The sequence below is a fragment of the Oncorhynchus mykiss genome, chromosome 6 (genome assembly GCF_057628025.1).
Source record: "Oncorhynchus mykiss isolate SJ-2025 chromosome 6, ASM5762802v1, whole genome shotgun sequence".
NCBI classification, from domain to species: Eukaryota; Metazoa; Chordata; class Actinopteri; order Salmoniformes; family Salmonidae; genus Oncorhynchus; species Oncorhynchus mykiss.
In genome coordinates this window covers 83481108-83497682 of record NC_143027.1, presented here as the reverse complement: position 1 = coordinate 83497682, position 16575 = coordinate 83481108, and the positions used below count along the sequence as shown (strand labels likewise).

At 43.0% G+C, this 16575-nt stretch overlaps 2 protein-coding genes across 8 annotated transcripts in view; one reads left to right on the top strand and one right to left on the bottom strand.

Annotated features, from left to right (window-relative positions):
- Positions 1-4302, top strand: part of LOC100136088 (pro-interleukin-16) — a 56543-nt gene extending 52241 nt beyond the window's left edge. For all 5 annotated transcript variants that reach the window (XM_090239139.1, XM_090239141.1, XM_090239136.1 and 2 more), the window contains 4 exons: positions 14-115; positions 508-754; positions 1127-1255; positions 2261-4302. In XM_090239139.1, coding sequence (XP_090095265.1) covers positions 14-115; positions 508-754; positions 1127-1255; positions 2261-2439 — 657 coding nt within the window. In that variant the 3' untranslated portion in view covers positions 2440-4302. The remainder of the gene's footprint in view (positions 1-13; positions 116-507; positions 755-1126; positions 1256-2260) is intronic.
- Positions 4303-4689: 387 nt separating this feature from the next.
- LOC110526987 (stAR-related lipid transfer protein 5) lies at positions 4690-16389 on the bottom strand. 3 transcript variants are annotated; one of them, XM_090239144.1, is made up of 7 exons: positions 15781-16327; positions 15536-15585; positions 11982-12094; positions 11680-11812; positions 10782-10899; positions 8773-8866; positions 4690-8201 (listed from the first exon to the last, which is right to left on the bottom strand). In XM_090239144.1, exons 5-7 carry the CDS (start codon positions 10858-10860, stop codon positions 8051-8053), a joined length of 324 nt encoding a protein of 107 aa, XP_090095270.1. In that variant the 5' UTR covers positions 10861-10899; positions 11680-11812; positions 11982-12094; positions 15536-15585; positions 15781-16327; the 3' UTR covers positions 4690-8050. The 3 variants fall into 3 exon arrangements, with proteins under 3 accessions (XP_090095270.1, XP_090095269.1, XP_090095268.1); XM_090239143.1 differs by lacking the exon at positions 11982-12094 and having other exon boundaries at positions 15781-15947; positions 16146-16316; XM_090239142.1 differs by lacking the exon at positions 11982-12094 and having other exon boundaries at positions 15781-16389.
- Positions 16390-16575: the final 186 nt, after the last annotated feature.

The window sequence follows — 16575 nt, the reverse complement described above, 5'->3', positions numbered from 1 at the left end:
TCCCTCTTTCTAGCAATTTGAGCACATCCAAGTGGTGATTCTGCACAAGGAGGAAGGAGCAGGTCTGGGTTTCAGCATTGCAGGTGGGATAGACCTGGAGAGCAAGGCTACCACAGTGAGTATACTGAAAGGTCATGCTAGAGCAGATGAAAAGTGATGATCCTCAGAATTTATGTTAAAGATTGTATTTCTGTGTGATGTGTGCTATCTGAGGGAGTTGAGAATTCTGCAGAAGACACATTTCTGTTGTTCACTGTAACATTGTATGGACAATAAAGTTGCATTGTACAAAATACAGTGTCTGTATTAGTTAGGAGCGTAATTTTGGACTTAAATATTAAAGATAGGATCCCATGGCTATAAAGCCCTGGTACTGTCCTTTCTAGCATGGCCATATAGTGGCAACTCTACAAAATGTCTGCCAGCTGCTCCACCAATCAAGGCAAATTGCTTAGAATGGGAACGTCAGTTGTAAATGTTCTGACATTTCTCCCTCCCTCCCCCCAGGTGCATCGTGTTTTCCCCCACGGCCTGGCGGCTCAAGAGGGGACCGTGGAGAAGGGTGACGAGGTGCTGTCCATCAACGGCCAGACACTAAGGGGTGCGACACACGCGGACGCCACCGCCACGCTGCGCCAGGCCCGCACCATGAGACTGGCCGTGGTGGTGGTAAGCAAGGGGAGAGAGGGAGGAGGAGGGAACAAGACTGATGATTCCTCTGTCAGCAGTAGCAGTACAGACCTCAACCCCACAGGTGAGTAGAAGGTGGTCAGACAAGTTCACCTAGTAAGACAGCACACACAACACTGTGCAGGTGTGTGTGTGTGTGTGTGTGTGTGTGTGTGTGTGTGAGCGTACATCAAATCAAATCAAATGTTGTTGCAGGTGTAGCGAAATGCTTGCATTTGTGGAGTATACATACAGTACAGCCTGTGTGTACTGTATGTATACGTTGGTTGTTCATCTCTCTCTCTCTCTCTCTCTCTCTCTCTCTCTCTCTCTCTCTCTCTCTCTCTCTCTCTCTCTCTCTCTCGATCTGTCTCTCTGTCTCTCGCTCTCTCGATCTGTCTCTCTCTCTCTCTCTCTCTCTCTCTCTCTCTCTCTCGGTCTGTCTGTCTGTCTGTAGTGGAGGATGGGGGAGACATGCTGACTGTGGAGCTGGAGACAGGAGGAGGGGGCGTGGGCTTCAGTTTGGATGGAGGGAAAGGCTCTATCCATGGAGACAGGCCTCTGGTCATCAACAGGATATTTAAAGGTAGTGTACTATCCATGGAGACAGGCCTCTGGTCATCAACAGGATCTTTAAAGGTACAGTACTATCCATGGAGACAGGCCTCTGGTCATCAACAGGATATTTAAAGGTACAGTACTATCCATGGAGACAGGCCTCTGGTCATCAACAGGATCTTTAAAGGTACAGTACTATCCATGGAGACAGGCCTCTGGTCATCAACAGGATATTTAAAGGTACAGTACTATCCATGGAGACAGGCCTCTGGTCATCAACAGGATCTTTAAAGGTACAGTACTATCCATGAAGACAGGCCTCTGGTCATCAACAGGATATTTAAAGGTACAGTACTATCCATGGAGACAGGCCTCTGGTCATCAACAGGATATTTAAAGGTACAGTACTATCCATGGAGACAGGCCTCTGGTCATCAACAGGATCTTTAAAGGTACAGTACTATCCATGGAGACAGGCCTCTGGTCATCAACAGGATGTTTAAAGGTACAGTACTATCCATGGAGACAGGCCTCTGGTCATCAACAGGATATTTAAAGGTACAGTACTATCCATGGAGAAAAAGAAAACCAAAGCACGGATTGCTGCCTTACTATGTCCCTAAACTCTAACAAGGTAAGGAAATCAATATATCATTTTGTAATTTGGGTGAACTTTAGGTGCCATTTAGCAGACACTGTTATCCAAGTGACTTACAGTAGTGTGTGCATACATTTCTAGTAAGGGTGACCCCAGCAGAAATCAAACCAACGATCTTGACGTTACAAGTGCCATACTCTACCAGCTGAGCCACACAGGACCTTTTCTTAACACTTTTAACAATGTATTTTATTGTTAGAAGAGGTGTGATGTCACGGAAAGTAGGAAACCATGCAAACAACGCAGAGAAGCACAGTTTTATAGGCTTGAACTTTTATACGTTGGGGGAGGCGAAAGCTGATACCAGATCTGCACCTAGGGGAAACATCACGACAGACCAATGTGTGACCGTGTGTTCTCCTGCTCCCCAAATAGGTGGTGCTGCGGAGCAGAGCGGGTTGCAGTCTGGTGATGAGCTGCTGCAGGTCCAGAGCACCTCCCTACAGGAGCTGAGCCGCTTCGAGGCCTGGAACATCGTCAAGGCTCTGCCTGAGGGTCACATCACTCTAGTCATCCGGAGGAGGAAGGAGGATGAGGCAGAGGGGTCTGCCTGAGGGACATCTCACTGTAGTTAACAGGAGGAGGAAGGAGGAGGATACTGAGGAGTTACCCCTAGACACTGATTTCAGGTCAGTTTACACTGTTTATACTTAACTGATGTCCAGATACAATAGGTCCCTGACTACCTACAGAGGTAGTCAGAAAGATCTGATCACAATTACACTTCTTTAAAAATGTGGGCACAATCAGAATGTGGACAAGATCAAGACAAAGGACTCATGTTAGCACCAGCTATAAACGGAGATATTGATTCTCAAGATTCGGCCACATATTGATTGTGGCCACATTTATTGACAGGTGTCCGCAATTAAAATATCTATTGTGATTGGATTGTGATCAGATCTTCCTGATCACCACTGGAGGTAGTCAGGCACACATGTTGTCTGGATATCTTCCAAGTGTAGACGGATGTGGACAGGGAAACCATTTAAATCATCATTATCCCTCTAAAATCATTGACAGGTGGCGCCATCGTCTTATGGCATCAATATGTGTCTTTAAATAAAGAAAATACATATTATTTTGAAAGAATATCTGTCGAATAATTTGCATACAGGGAGGAACCAGTAAATCTTGGTCACAATGCGGAAACAGTGGATGGATAAGAGACACATTTTAATACAATATGTAGATGCAACGGCAAAAATGTGGCCGCTATCAGAATGTAGACAACGGCCTCGATTCAATCCGTATCGCTGAAGTTTAGCGTTATAGGGTGATTGAAAATGAAAGGTAATTTCCGATTGAGCCTACACATGGATTTACCGTGAATGCAGTCTCCGCGAACACAGGAACATTGCTTTTATATTTCAATTACGCTGAAGTGCAGGTCTTCAGTGCTACGGATTGAATAGAGCCCGAGATCAGAGTTAGCACCAGGTATAAACAGGGCCAACTAGAACACAAATCAACCACAAGCCACCATACCATTTCATATGAGCACTGTTAACATACTGTAGTTATGAATATAACATCTATATTCTATATCAAATCATATTGCAATGACAATCAGGGACTGTTACTGTAGAAAGAGGTGAATTTACAGGTGCTTTGCTCTGACTGCCTTCCTACACCCAGAACTTCTAGACCAGGGACCACAGTGAGTTTGAGATTTGCACAGACATACAGTATTTACATGAAGGAAGGGAGAGACATTCCATTGTTTTTGACTGTTAGAAATAGTGTACAATACTGTAATGTAGTCCAAAAGAGTATTATACTGATACAAAATATTTAAAATGGGATTTGAATTTTTCATGGAATTGTAGTATTGTAGTATTGTAGTATTGTGCTTGATGTTGGAATCATTGTTTAGACCAAAGACTGTGAGTTGGATTCAATCCATATCGCGGAAGATCAACATCAAAAAGTCAAGTTAATTTCCGTTTACCATGAATGCAGTCTCCGCGACCGCGGGAACATTGCCTTTAATTGTCTATCGCACAATAAAGTGGATCTTCAGAGCTACGGATTTAATAGTCCTTAGTTTGTTTATTAGATGACAATGGGAGAATCTCAATTGCATAGTGCTCGCGTCCTCTTTCCTTCTCCACACCCATTGGATGAGAAAGCCAGAGGTCCCGCGCCGCTGACCTTCTCCAATTGGTTTTGAGGAGGCCAGGTGAGAGGACGTGAGGAATATCTAATTGAGATTCTCCCTATGGGTGAAACCAAAGATATAACTAAACCGGAGCAAATTTTCACCTTGTTTTCTCTCCTAGTTTGATATTAAGGAAAACACAGGGTGTGAACATTTTGTACCAAAATCTATTAGAATATCGATATTTAAAACTCTGTGTATCGGTACTAAAGATTTATCACAATATACATTATACTAATAAAATAATTTAACCCAATCTGTATGTTTCAAAAGTTTATTCACAAGACTGTTGTGCCAATAACCATTAATGTTTTAAAACCTACGTAGTTATTTGACTTCATATGGAACAAACAGATGCATTTACCACTCAGTTAATGAGACTATGCAAGTTGTAGGCAAAACTCCTTTTATTTTCCCAAAATTCCCAGAAATCCTGGTTGGAGGATTCTGCATTCCCTGCTTATTCCCTTCTGGTTTTGGGAACTTCTGGGATAGTTGAGTAACCATTATTCATCCATCATTGTAATCCTTCATTTCTCTTCTCCGGTGTTTGAAAAACAGCCGGTGAATTTGTGTAGTGGGTTTAGCCATTCCCACCTGTGGTGATGGTAATATAATACAACAAGAAAGGAGGACAACATTGGAACGTTCAGTAGTTTTTAATGCAGATGCTGGTGAAACACAAAACCTGCTGGGTGGAACATACAGTACAGTCCTACGGTACAGTAGAGTGCAGGTCAGGATTAGGGTCGCAAAATTGTGGTAGCTCTCCCCAATTTCCCAGAAATCCTATTTGGAGGATTTCCAGATTCCCTGCATATTCCCTACTGATTCCAGGAATCCTGTTTGGAGGATTTCCAGATTCCCTGCATATTCCCTACTGATTCCAGGAATCCTGTTTGGAGGGTTTCCAGATTCCCTGCGTATTCCCTACTGATTCCAGGAATCCTGTTTGGAGGGTTTCCTACTGATTCCAGGAATCTGCCAACTGGGATTTCAGGAAAATTTGGAACATTTTTGAAAAATTACCAGAATTCATAACCCTAATCCTGACCTAAAAAAACATGTTATTTTCCTGTGTTGCTTTTATTGACAACTGAACTCATAGTATATTTCAATAGCAGCTATTTTCCATAGCAGCTGTGCTTTCCAATCAGGAGCTGAGGACAACAAACGGCATTCAAAACATACACATCTGTCCCAAAACGCATGATGGAGTACATTTTAAAAACAAGCCACCAGTAGACAATGTGTTCTCTGACATTAAAACAGCAATACACTGTAGGTAGGTATGATCTTCAGGCTCCACTTACAGTACAATAACACACATCAAACAATGCCTTCATAGTATTACACCAACAAAAGGCAAACAATGATTTTAAAAAAGCAAGCATATAGGACTTGGTTGTGGATGAGGTGGAATGCAATGCACTTGTAAAGGTTCGTCAGTTAAGGTTATTATCCACTCGGGATAAGAAAAGGACGTTAAGTAGTGTGTTTTCATTTCAAAAGGAAACTTAACCACAAAGCTTCTAAAAAGATTGATCTAAAACATCATTAGTATGATGGCTTATCATCATACATGTAGAGGACTCAGCAGGCATGCAGATGGTTGACTGTACATCACTGTAAAGACACCTTCTAGGGCTATACTCTGAGAAGGCTTCCACTCCCCCTAATAGGGCTGTATCTCAAAACTCTGAAGAGGCTTCCTCAACCAACTAGGGATATATCTCACTACTATTCATGCTTGCTCTCATTGTTTCCCTTCACTGATGATTTTTTTAAAAGCTACGGAGACGCACCCTGGCCTAGACAGATGACCATGCCCTCTTGTGCCATAACAAAGACAGTGGTTTTCTCAATTCTATGCTGGTAATACATTTCTTTACAGTGTAAAATGACACACTAGTCACAACTGATGCCATATGGCAGTCCTATGCTGCTGCGCTTCAAAATATGTTGGAATCTATAGCTGTCCCATATGGCATCCTACTTCCTATATAGTGCACTAATTTGGACCAGTGACTTATGGGACACGTACCCCACTGAATAAAACCCTAAATCCTTCAGAAGCTCTCCTATTTGAGGGGATGTCCCTTTGTCCATTCTTCATTAGATGAAGCTGTTCATATTGCCATTTGCCCATACATACTGCAGATAACTTTGCTTAAGAATAATGCAGTGTTCTTAGTATTCACATCTACATAGAGAAAAGTAACTGAGGCAGGAATCCTTTCTTGGAGGTTAGGTGTCTATAAAGCGGGCAGATGTTAAGGTAAGGAACAGGATAGAGTTTAGAGGGGGGGGGGGGGGGGGGAACAACTGCCGGCTGTATATACACCCTCTAAAGGTTACTGGTTAAAGCTGGAATCCTCAACGGTAAAACAACCATGTTCATAATGCTTTCCAGTTACTGCAAACAACAAACACGTTGACATCATCGCACTGCACGATAGAAGAACACAATATGTACTGCATTTCATAACCATGCTGCACGACACTCCTCAGCTCAGCAACAACAATAACAATGCTGGTGGGGCAGCCAGTGGCACCATTTCCCCCTACTGCGGATTCCATCTTTAGGTATTGGTTAAAGGGCTGTGGAGACAGGTTAAACCAGAACATTTCAAGTACAGTACTACCGTATACAAAGGACAACCAAAAATGAGGTATGACTCATCCCAATGGAATCCGATTCCATTCTGGGGTTCCTGTAAGGTCCATGCAACATGCATGGTACTGTAGGTAGGATGCAGCCAGTGTAACAGAATGGACTGTATTCAACAGCAACAGTACAAAAGGGAAGGAGGACATATCCTCCGTGTGTTTAGGACACTAAATACAAAATATAGATTTCAAATCTATTCTCATTCTTTTGTGGTGGGAAAAAGGGGGGAAATGCATCACTAAATAGGAAATGTACAGGGAATATTTGTTTTGGAAGTAGAGTTTGGCAAAATTGACCTCTCTAGATCTAGTCTTAAAGGTGCGGCCCAGAGTGCTTAAAGGTGTGGTCTGTAAGTTGGATTTCCGGTTCGAGGACTAAGAGGCAGGGTGTTTGTTAGTGTACCCACATGAAGAAAAAAAACAAACCAAGAAGAACAGGAACTACATTATGTCCAATAATGTAACGTGTTTTTTGGGGGTGGGTTCATGATTATTGTTTTTGGTACTCTTTCTTCTTGTTCTTGTTCTTGAGGGAAAAATAACTTACAAATTGCAACTTTAACATCAGGGCTAAGGTCAATTCCATTTCAATCGCTTCAACTCAAGAAAATTGCACATCAACCTCTATGAGAAATTCATATTCAATCTTTTTCCAGGGTTGAATGAATGAAATTAGAACAGACACTCAACCTTTTTGTAAGACTACACTAGTGGCCACCATACCTGGTCCAAGAGAGCAACAGTACCAGGGATGCAGGCTTTTTGCTCCAGCACTAACACACCATTATTACACAAATGAACCAAGACCTCAACGACCTGAAATCAGCTGTGTTAGTGCTGGGACAAACAAGCTGCACACTTCCTTCCCTCATATCATCCAATATCATCTCCCTTTAAGCTCAGATACAGTTTGCTCCAAGCCAAGGCCAGGTGACCACTCTTTTAAAGAGGCTGTACAGAAATTGAGTTGCTAATTGTTTATCTACATTTTTGGCTTGAGTGTTGCCTGTATGGTTGATATAAAATATTTATTTACTCATGAAACAACACAATCCTTATTTTTAGTCTAGAAAGATATGGTCTGGGGAGGTGTGCCCCATGCTCTCAAATAAGGATTTTTCAAATCAATCTGTCCCTTTCAGTTAAAAAGCCCCCTGAGGTGAAAAGTTCCATATAGCCTCTTTAAAACTAAACCATTCACATAGCTAATCATTGTGTTTTTTGGTCCCGCTGAATGCTGGTCCCAGATCTGAGTATCACCTGGTGCCAGGAGTTGGTTATGCAGCACAAACAGATCTGGGACCAGGGCTAAGGGAAGGTATAGTATGAGTGTATCAGTGGTCCTTGAGGGACTTGATGGCCTTGGCCAGGTTGCTGTAGAACTCCACCATGCTGGATGGGAAGAAAGAGTCGACCACGGAGCGAGGCAGGAAGCCCCCCAGGTCCGTCTGGAAGAAACTGAACAGCTGGGTTTTGTTTGGCTCCCTGGGGGGAAAGGGAAAAAAGAAAGAAAGGTTGAATTTACACTATACTGTATGAACAATATTAGACAGTGCTTCTTCAGCTACATAGCTATCAAGACACGTGGTCATGTTAGATAATGTTATTGAGAGAACCAAACCGGTTGCTGTGCACATTATAGATACCTCAATTAGTCTACCTGAGTGCACTGAAGTTTAGCTCTCTACTGCCCTCCTGTGACGGACCATTGTCTCTACAAAAATGTCCTTGGTTCTGACAGACCTCAACACAATGTTCAGAATGTTGCAGATGGGTTTGTAAACTAAAGCATGTGTACTGTATGTAAAGTCGCTGTCTGATGAAAACCGGAACTCAATTTTTGCTCATTTATATTTTTGAATGAAATGTACTCTGAACATTGTACGGTTCTACGACCAATAAAATGTATTCAGAATAGCTTTAGAAGTTTAATAACTGTTTATTAACGGGAAAATATGGACATTCTTTCAATCTCCTGAAAAGTTTGTTTTGGAGATGAGGTTATCAGACAACGACAATATTATGAAACAGAAGTGTGTCTTAGCGTGTGACTCACCCAGAGATGGGGACACAGATGCAGCCACAGGGGTGGTTGAAGCCCCTCACATACCCTGACTGGGGAGGGCAGCTGGGGTGGTTCACGTGGGTGGCTAACGGACAGAACACAGGGAGAGAACATATGAGGATACAAATATGTGTAGATATAATTAAGTCTATTTTCATTCAATCAATCACATAAAGTTACTTAGTATACTGATAGTGAAGGTAAAATGCAAATCTCATCTTGGGCACACCATAGCAAAGCGTTTTGCAACGGTATACATAACCAAGCCTTTCTTATTGGACAAGAACATATAGGCTAGGCCTAATACATCACAGTTTGAGCGTTTTCTTCCTTTTCGTGCCTACTGAACACAACCCACATTTTGCCATGGATGATTAGGCCTCAGTCTGGGGCAGTGGATAAGACAGTTGTCTGTTCCAGAGATCCCCACCCAGCCAGCCTCTCTGAGGGGTAGGGCTGATGATTAGGCCTCAGTCTGGGGCAGTGGATAAGACAGTTGTCTGTTCCAGAGATCCCCACCCAGCCAGCCTCTCTGAGGGTTAGGGCTGATGATTAGGCCTCAGTCTGGGGCAGTGGATAAGACAGTTGTCTGTTCCAGAGATCCCCACCCAGCCAGCCTCTCTGAGGGTTAGGGCTGATGATTAGGCCTCAGTCTGGGGCAGTGGATAAGACAGTTGTCTGTTCCAGAGATCCCCACCCAGCCAGCCTCTCTGAGGGGTAGGGCTGATGATTAGGCTACATCATCCACACACTAGCACTGCATTAGTGACAAGTGACGATAGTTCCTCTTGTACTCCACTGATTTCAGCCTACTGCCGATGGCGTGGTATGTCTGTGCATCCCAGTGCTTGATTTGTATATCATTGATTATGTTTTTTGTTGTTGTTAGAATACCTATTTATTCCTTTATATTTCTTAATGTCTGTGCTCTTATGTCCTCTGTAAATGCCTCAACGTTGAATAAAAATAGCCTAACATTTACTAAAATAAATAATAATAAACAGGTCTGCGCGGTCTTCCAAGGAGAGTCCTAGGACAGATAAAGAACAAAAAGAGCTACACACCAATAGAAACGTGAATTGAGTCAGTAGAGGAATTTAGTTAAACAATATATTGATAGAGAAATGTTCCAAAATGTTATTTTATCATAAAGCTCTAGAACTACCGTCCGCTCTGGATCTACCGTCCGCTCTGGATCTACCGTCCGCTCTGGATCTACCGTTCTACAGCTACCGTCCGCTCTAGATCTACCGTTCTACAGCTACCGTCGGCTTTAGATCTACCGTTCTCTCTAGATCTACCGTCCGCCCTAGATCTACCGTCCGCCCTGGATCTACCGTCCGCCCTGGATCTACCGTCTGCTCTGGATCTACCGTCCGCTCTGGATCTACCGTCCGCTCTGGATCTACCGTTCTACAGCTACCATCCGCTCTAGATCTACCGTTCTACAGCTACCATCGGCTCTAGATCTACCGTTCTCTCTAGATCTACCGTCCGCCCTAGATCTACCGTCCGCCCTAGATCTACCGTCCTCTCTAGATCTACCGTCCTACCGTCCGCCCTAGATCTACCGTCCGCCCTAGATCTACCGTCCGCTCTAGATCTACCGTCCGCTCTAGATCTACCGTCCGCTCTAGATCTACCGTTCTACAGCTACCGTTCGCTCTATAACTACCGTTCGCTCTAGAACTACTGTTCTACTGCTACCGTTCGCTTTAAAACTACCGTTCGCTATAGAACTACTATTCTACTGATAGCGTTCGCTCTAGAACTACCATTCTACTGCTACCGTTCGCTCTAGAACTACCGTTCGCTCTAGATCTACTATTCTACTGCTACCCTTCGCTCTAGAACTACTGTTTGTTCTAGATCTACTGTTCTAGATCTATTGTTCACTAAAGATCTACTGTTTCTTGTTGTTAGAAGTCCTATTTATCATAAAGCGAAGAGAGAGAGAAAAGATGAAAGAAGGAAGAGAGATATATTGAGGCGTTACGCACCATTGGATGTAATGGTGCCATCTTCATATTGCTTCACTAGAATAACGTCGACAAAGTCTCTGGGAGCTATGATGCCCATGGCTGCTGATGGAGTGACTGTTCTGCAGACAGTGACGTTCTGTGTGAGGGGGGAGAGACTAGGCAGGTAAACACTGGGCCTCGCTCAGCAGGCGTTATGGAATGTTCATATAGAAATATACAAAGTAGAATGAAACAAACACCTTTGATAAGCAGAATAAGGCATCACGTCAGTTCTATCCCTGACATTTCTATCTGCAACGTTCCACAAGATAAACGCTGGGCCTCGTTCAACAGGACACAACAAAAGTACCCCTCTGATCTGCAGAATAAGGTATGGCATCAGTTCTATCCATAGCATTTATCTATGTTTTCCTACTGAGCATGTCCCTGTACTTGTGTTTGTCCCAAAGCAAATAAATATTTACATGACTAATGGAATAGAGAACAAAGGGTAGGAGTGCTGCATTGGTGTTGTGGGTGTGGCGATCGCTGGCAGGTGCCCTTTAGGAAACCTGTATCAAAACCATGAACAAACTGGATGACACACTTTGGTTGCTTGGATAACTTATTTAACCGTCACGTAACCAGGAAGTCCCATAGAGATCAGGTAAAACTCACTTCCATAAAATCCTAAGGCTTATCAACAAAGTTGGGGGAGTAGACAGAACTATACAGCAAGAATGGAGGACAGAGTATTTATTCAGCTGTGATTTGTTTGTGGGTGAGTGAGGAATGATAAAGAATCAATGGAATCAAATGATCAGTGACAACTCTCTAAAGAAAACTCAGAACATAGATGATGACGATGGGGACAAAACAACAGAATTGTGACTGACTGTGACTACAGTCTGGTCCATTGGTTTGAAACTCAGCCTACCTCAGTGACTTGCTCTACCAGCTCAAACTTCTTGACATTGTTGTCCCATTTCACCCGCAGTCCATTTGGCACAGGCTTCAGACACTCCCATACCTTCTCTGGGCTTCCCTTCACCACCGACTCCCCCTTATATCTGTCAGACACAACACATGTAGAGAGACAGAGCACCACTAACCCAGTATTCAGACCTAAAATTGATTAAATAAAAAAATGGTGTCACCAATCTACACACAATACCCCATAATGACAAAGCAAAAACAGGTTTAGAATTTTTTGCAAGTGTATAAAATAAATGAAAATACCTTATTTACATAACTATTCAGACCCTTTGCTATGAGACTCGAAATTGAGCTCAGGTGCATCCTGTTTCCACTGATCATCCTTGAGATGTTTCTACAACTTGATTGGAGTCCACCTGTGGTAAATTCAATTTTATTTATTTATTTAATTTTATTTCACCTTTTATTTAACCAGGTAGACAAGTTGAGAACAAGTTCTCATTTACAATTGCGACCTGGCCAAGATAAAGCAAAGCAGTTCGACTCATACAACAACACAGAGTTACACATGGAGTAAAACAAACATACAGTCAATAATACAGTAGAAAAATGATTGATTGGACATGACTTGGAAAGGCACACACCTGTACATATAATTTGACAGTTCATGTTTGAGCAAAAACCAAGCCATGAGGTGGAAGGAATTGTCCGTAGAGCTCTGAGACAGGATTGTGTAGAGGCACAGATCTGGGGAAGGTTAACAAAACATTTCTGCAGCATTGAAGGTCCCCAAGAACACAGTGACCCCCCCCCCCCATTCTTAAATGGATGAAGTTTGGAACCACCAAGACTCTTCCTAGAGCTGGCCACCCGGCCAAACTGAGCAATCGAGGGAGAAGGGCCTTGGTCAGGGAGGTGACCAAAAACCCGATGGTCACAAGATGGGATAACTTTCCAGAAGGACAACCATCTCTGCAGCACCACAAATCAGGCCTTCATGATAGAGTGGTCAGAATGAAGCCAGTCCTCAGAAAAAGGCACATGACAGCCCGCTTGGAGTTTGCCAAAAGGTACCTAAAGGACTCTCAGACCATGAGAAACAAGATTTTCTGGTCTGATGAAACCAAGATTGAACTCTTTGGACTGAATGCCAAGCGTTACATCTGGTGGAAACCAGGCAGAGCTCATCACCTGGCCAATACCATCCCTACGGTGAAGCAAGGTGGTGGCAGCATCATGCAGTGGTGATGTTTTTCAGCAGCAGGGACTGGGAGACTAGTCAGGATTGAGAGTAAAATTAACGGAATAAAGTACAGAGAACCCCAAAGTACAGAGATCATTGCTCTGGGCAGTTCTGACTTTTGGACAACTACAAATACCTAGGTGTCTGGTTAGACTGTAAACTCTCCTTCCAGACTCACATTAAGCATCTCCAATCCAAAATTAGATCGAGAATCGGCTTCCTATTTCACAACAAAGCATCCTTCACTCATGCTGCCAAACATACCCTCGTAAAACTGACCATCCTACCGATCCTCGACTTCGGTGATGTAATTTTCAAAATAGCCTCCAACACTCTACTCAGCAAATTGGATGCAGTCTATCACAGTGCCATCCGTTTTGTCACCAAAGCCCTATATACCACCCACCACTGCGACCTGTACGCTCTCGTTGGCTGGCCCTCGCTTCACACTCGTCGACCAAACCCACTGGCTCCAGGTCATCTACAAGTCTTTGCTAGGTAAAGCCCCGCCTTCTCTTAGCTCACTGGTCACCATAGCAGCACCCACCCGTAGCAAGCGCTCCAGCAGGTATATTTCACTGGTCAACCCCAAAGCCAATTCTTCCTTTGGCCGCCGTTCCTTCCAATTCTCTGCTGCCAATGACTGGAAGGAACTGCAAAAATCACTGAAGCTGGAGACTCATATCTCCCTCACTAGCTTTAAGCACCAGCTGTCAGAGCAGCTCACAGATCACTGCACCTGTACATAGCCCATCTGTAAATAGCCCATTCAACTAACTCATTCCCATACGGAATTTATTTATCTTGCTCCTTTGCACCCCAGTATCTCTACTTGCACATTCATCTACCATTCCAGTGTTACTTAATTACTTCATCACCATGGCCTATTTATTTGCTTACCTTCCTTATCCTACCTCATTTGCACATGCTGTATATAGACTTTTTCTACTGTATTATTGACTGTATGTTTGTTTATTCCATGTGTAACTCTGTGTTGTTGTATGTGTCGAACTGCTTTGCTTTATCTTGGCCAGGTCGCAGTTGCAAATGAGAACTTGTTCTCAACTTGCCTACCTGGTTAAATAAAGGTGAAATATTATATATATATATATATTTTAAATCCTTGATGAAAACCTGCCCCAGAGCACTCAGGACCTCAGACTGGGGCAAAGGTTCAGGTTCCAACAGGACATTGACCCTAAACACACAGCCAAGACAATGTAAGAGTGTATTCGAGACAAGTCTCTGAATGACCTTGAGTAGCTAAGCCAGAGCCCAGACTTGAACCCGATCTAAACATCTCTGGAGAGACCTGAAAATAGCTGTTCAGCAACGCTACCCATCCAACCCGACAGAGCTTGAGAGGATCTGTAGAGAAGAATGGGAGAAACTCCCCAAATACAGGTGTGCTAAGCTGGTAGCGTCATACCCAAGAAGACTCAAGACTGTAATCGCTGCCAAAGGTGCTTCAAAGTACTGAGTAAAGGGTCTGAATACTTATGTAAATGTGATATCATTTTTTTTATATTTTGAATACATTTGCAAGAATTTAAAATCCTGTTTTTGCTTTGTCATTATGGGGGATTGTGTGTTGACTGATGAGGAAAAAACTAAATGAAATCCATTTTTGAATAAGGCTAACGTAACAAAGTAGAACAAGTGAAGGGGTCTGAATACTTTCTGAATGCACTGTACCTGTCAGACACAACACATGTAGAGATATACAGAACACTAACCCTAATACACATCAAACATAACATGTAGCCCATGTGAAATGGCTAGCTAGTTAGCGGTGGTGCGCGCTAGTGGCGTTTCAATCGGTGACGTCACTTGCTCTGAGACCTTGAAGTAGTGGTTACCCTTGCTCTGCAAGTGCGGCGGCTTTTGTGGAGCGATGGGTAACGATGCTTCGAGGGTGACTGTTGACGTGTGCAGAGCGTCCCAGGTTCGCGCCCAGGTCGGGGCGAGGGGACGGACGTAAAGTCTATACTGTTACATAGAGATCGACAGAACACTAACCCTAATACACATCAAACATAACATGTAGAGATAGGTCTTCCTGGGGGACGGTTTCTGAGAGACCGATTAGCCCTAATCTAAAAAGTGTTGTCAATGGAGATTTTCCATTAAGAATGCTTTTTAATCCAGGACTATGCTTAATCTGGGTCTGGGAAGCCAGCCTGTTATTGGTGCTTTCTTAATTAATAGTCTAACGTGGCTTCATCTCCATGTTCTCTCCCTCCCTTCATCTGCACTGAACTGAAAACAGCAACAGTGAAAGCAAGATGGTGGATATTTCTTTCTCAGTTTTTTCATATCAATGCAGCTGAAGGAAACTGGTCGAGGAGGGGAAAGTAGCCCTCTTTAGACCGTTATGATAAACAGCTGAAGATGACCTCAGTAAAAACTTAAATCCAACAGTTTCAGTAACTGATGCTGTCAGTTCAGTTGGAGATAGCTAGTTCCTGTCAAGGTTACCGCTGTTAAAACAGTAACGTTAAATACTCTCCGGAGATAAGATAGTGAAAAGGACATTTAGCTTGTCTAACTTGCTTCTGTACAACATTTAGAAATGAATGTTTTGGCCTAGATAAGGAGAACAGCTCATACTTACACATTCCCAGGGAACTCAGTCGATGGCCGCCAGGACACGATGACGTCATTCTACAAATGGACCGACATCCATTTATCAGAAACAAAACATTGGTTGCTGTTGTCAACCCACTGACTGCATTTACCTAGCTACTGTCTACGTTATATACAATGACACAGCAAAATGGAGCTGTTAACACGGTGCACGGAAAGGCACGTCACCTGTAATTATAAAATATGAATATTGCTACCTAGAACATTACGCACCGATTTCTTGCAGACTTTCCACCCAGACTCGTCCTTGGTGTAGCTCAAAAGACAGTCCCCAACTGCATTTGCTGTGTTCTGGTAATCCATGCTGGTTGAGTCCGCCTGGCAGATGTGATGATGGAGGACTTGCAACCTGTTCAATAGCTAGCCAGCTGTCAGGCTAACTGACTAGTTAGATAGTTAACATTAGCCGTGATTCCAAATGGATGGATTTAGACTGACACACAAGATAACTAGCTGAAGTTATCGTAGAGTATGAAGCGTAAAATATGAACTATGAATATGAGTCCGTAAACCAATATGAGACAATTTACAACAGCTACCTAACGTTAGTTAGCTAGTGCAAATATTGAATGAAAGACTTGCATTTTCGTTAGCCGCGAGGTTCCTGAAGTCAGTAAGACTCAGACTTGCTTAAAATAAAATATTGATTGTCATAAACATCTAACACGAACTTGTAGTAAAAAGTAAGCTTATTTAGCCAGCAGGCTAGCTAGCCGTGTTCCCATCAACTGATGAAAAAAAAATAATGTGATAAAAGTACGCTTTCTGATTCGTTGGAAAAGCTTGGAACAGTGTTCAAGTGAATGCTGGGAAATGTAGTTTGAAAGGGATAGTTACGTGTCCACCAGATCATGCCCCAGATAGACATACGTTAATATGTCACGTTTTTTTTCTCCACCCACAGAGCAGACTCAGACCACTTTTAGTCTAGAAGTTATGACATGGCATTCCTTTTGTAAATTATAAACCCAGGGTCATTACAGTACTTTATACATATCCCAAGGTGTT